This window comes from Pseudomyrmex gracilis, unplaced genomic scaffold (genome assembly GCF_002006095.1).
Source record: "Pseudomyrmex gracilis isolate BER0280 unplaced genomic scaffold, ASM200609v1 scaffold_640, whole genome shotgun sequence".
In the NCBI taxonomy this organism is placed as follows: domain Eukaryota; kingdom Metazoa; phylum Arthropoda; class Insecta; order Hymenoptera; family Formicidae; genus Pseudomyrmex; species Pseudomyrmex gracilis.
Genome location: NW_018021224.1, coordinates 59,545 through 62,986, shown reverse-complemented (window position 1 = coordinate 62,986; position 3,442 = coordinate 59,545). Strand labels below are relative to the sequence as shown.

Genomic DNA, 3,442 nt, shown 5'->3' with positions numbered 1-3,442 from the left:
AGACCCCTTGTTGTTTGTTTGTAATAAAAATGCCGGAGTTTCTATTTGCGCCGGTCGCTCTAATTTTTATGACCGGCGTTTTCATGACCCGGAGATTGTCACCCGGGGCCCAGAGGCAGCCGGAGGACAACCATCACTACTTGGACCACGGATTGAAACGGCTTCTCCAGGACTTGGAGGACGGTCAACAGGAAGAAAGGATTAAGGCTGCGGAGGACGGCCAGCAAGAGCACGTAGAATAAGAATAACAGTTAAGACGAAATGTTTGTTTATCTTTTTTATTTTTTTTATATAGTATTATTTTGTCGTTTTTTTATTGACTAATTGGAGTTATATTTAGACGTGTGTTAGTGTATAGTAATCCGACAGTATTAGTTCTACGTTATTAACTCTTTATTTGTATTAGTCTGTTAAGATACAAACGGTGCTGTTTAAGTTTACTAAGAATTAATATTAAGTCAGAACGTGTAAGTCCCAGTTAAGGGATGTAGTCGTCACGGTTAGTGATGCCAGGCTGATAGATTTGTGTTTTTTTTCTTTTTTTGCTTAGTTAGCCGTTAAGGGCAAAATGTTTTTGTTTTGAGTTAGATAGCTAGGGAAAAGTCTAAGGCCGCTTGCGCATACACTTATACACACACAAAACAAACAAACAAACAAATAGACAGTTAAATACACATATACAACTGAAGACACAAATAAACACTCAAACACACATTAATCACACATTATACTCCTACGCAACACACACACACAATCCCATGCGTTAAGTCACACATACACATAAGTACACACCCAGAAAAAGAGTAAACAGATAACGACTCAAACATACACCAATCAGTCAGGATTCAAACTCACAATATGTACACACACACACACACCTTAACTCGCACCCTCACAATCACTCAAAGGTAATACACTTATACACACATAAGGTCACACATATACACCACAAGTATTGGAGAGTCATGTAAACTCCATCCACACTGAAATCATGTCTTAAGTCACATACATACGACCAGCCAAGAGACACACATACATACAAGAATAAGCACTCTTACGTACTACACACATACCAGAGAACCACATACATTCCACAAATACAATCGCCAGACGTTAACTCGTACATACACAGTAAATCAAGACGCACACACACACCAACGAATAAGAACTCACACACACACTACGGGAGTTAGAAGGTCAAACATAGTCCGTTCACATCAATTTTAGGTGTTAAGTCGTTCGTTCAAATTATGTCACGTATACACACTAACGTACAATTAAGAAAAGCAACACACACTGTCTATGTCACACACACACACAACCATTCACACCACACACATACTTACCCTTATTCGCGCCCCTAGAATGGGAGGAGTGGGGAGTCGAAGCTGCGCGGTCAGAGAAGGCGGCGAGGAGAGTCAGTCGATATAGAGCTCTCGCAAGGTGCGGATGCGGATGCGAAATTAACAAGCTCTTCGCGGCTCATTTTGCATTAAATTTTCGATATCTTAAAGTTTATGTAATGTACGAAAAGTAGGAGTTTTATATTATAAGTATTTGGTGCTTAATAAACGTAATAGAAAACAAAGTCATATTTGTGAGGTGCGTTGTGTCTTGGTTTATCCCGATATCCCGGAAAGGCCCACGTCGGCTGGAAAAAGAGGGAAAGGACTGCATCGAGCATCTGTTGAAATCCTTGGTGTTTGGAGGAAGCTGGTAGCTGTAAAACACCTGGCGACCGTCAAGAAAGGACGAAAAATTGTGAGTCTCATCCATTGTTATTACCTAACCCTGGTCACAAGATATCCGGGTTTGTTTGGAAAGCTGCTCGAATAGTTATCTAAAATTTTGTGTTATTGCTAGGCGCAGTTTATCTTTCCGGGCGCCGATATAATTTTTGTTTATTCTCCTATTGTCTGGAGTTTTAAGTTTCCAAACGATAGGAGACCCGTCCAAATTATTTATTATTATTGACAAAAAAAAAAATAAAGGGTTGCTATGCGCTGGCGCGTCGCGTTGCCGGAAAAAAAGGACCGTGGAGTCTCCAGGACGTAACAGTACTTACCGCAGGTGTGTAAGTCAGAACCTAACCCTGAGTAAAAATGTAGTTATTAGTAAAACTGCGCCAGTGGCCAAGTCTGCGTTAGAGTAGGTGCCTNANCAAGTTTCACCAACANCTGGTATGTTAGGTACTTACTTCAAGTAGTTGAGCCAGAACCTAACCCTGGGTAAAAGTTATAATTGTTAGCNAAACCGCNCCGANGTGCGATTCTGCGTAAGATTAAGTGCTACGCTGAGTTTAAGCAACAATCAGGGAGTTAGGTGTTTACCTCGAATCTTGACAAAAGTACTAACTTTGCAAAGTGGTTGGAGTTAAGACGAAAATAGGATTTTCTAAAGTGAACTCGGCGTGTTTGATCAAAATCACGAATTTTTGGAAAATACACCTGTTGGTTCAAAAACCTAACTTTGACAAAAATTTTAGTTGTTGATGAAATTGAACCAGAGCGTTTATTTGTGACCAAATAAACGTCTCAAATCAAAATTTGTCACTTTTAGAAAATTCTAATTTTTGTCTGGGTTGTGCGCATGCGCAAACGACTGGTGGGAGAAGCGGGCCTTCGTGGAGAAGCCGAGCGCACCGCACGGGAGTTGGAATCGAGCGCTCACTAAGTGAACAGCGTAATAAAAAACGAGTCCGCTCAGAGACGTACACGAACGTCCTAAAACAAATTGGTAGTAGTAAAAGCGTGTCGCGCTCATTGTAAGTGTCAAAAGCATAAAAGTACGCGATACCGGAAATCGGTTGTGAATAACGCGTTCTGTATATATAACTTTGTAACACGAGAAAATTGTTAGTAGTAACAAATGTTAATAAACATTTTATAAACTATACAAGTCATAAACTCAGTGAGTGATTATTTCATATCACCTAAACTTTGAAGGAACAGAGGCCGTACCAGAGGTCCATTGTCCGCAGTTATCATCCGGAATCCGTAAGCAGAGGAGATCCAAAGGCAAGGGCGGCAAGTTTGGATTTTGTTCATCTGCTGAGTCCGTTCCTACAACAGACCAAAAGAGTTGTATCCTTCTTACTTGGTTAGTAAAAGTAGGTGGCAACCGTAAATCAGTGCGCTAAAGACAGTCCCGTCCGGTCACAACCTTTTTTTTTTTTTTTTTGACGAGGGGAAATCCTTTATAGATATCCTGGTCTTGGGGGAAGCCAGGGTTATGTGGGACTCCCTCCGGAAAGAGGAAGGCTACCCACTAAAACCCCCCGATGAGCCTACTCTGCGCTACTGGCGAGGAGGCACCGGTATCTCAGGGTAGAACAATTCGGGACCTCCTCCCACGCTCTCTGCGTCTCGTGGGGAGAAGGTTTACACTTACCTCTCCATATAATAAAGCGATACTCTATTGACCACAGTACGATTCGACACCG

At 41.5% G+C, this 3,442-nt stretch overlaps 1 protein-coding gene across 1 annotated transcript in view; it reads right to left on the bottom strand.

Moving 5' to 3' along the window:
* LOC109861212 overlaps window positions 1-3,442 on the bottom strand; it is an 8,796-nt gene that overhangs the window by 3,507 nt on the left and 1,847 nt on the right. Inside the window, exon 3 of the mRNA XM_020440767.1 lies at window positions 2,961-3,062. Within this exon, the coding sequence (XP_020296356.1) occupies window positions 2,961-3,062 (102 nt within the window). The remainder of the gene's footprint in view (window positions 1-2,960; window positions 3,063-3,442) is intronic.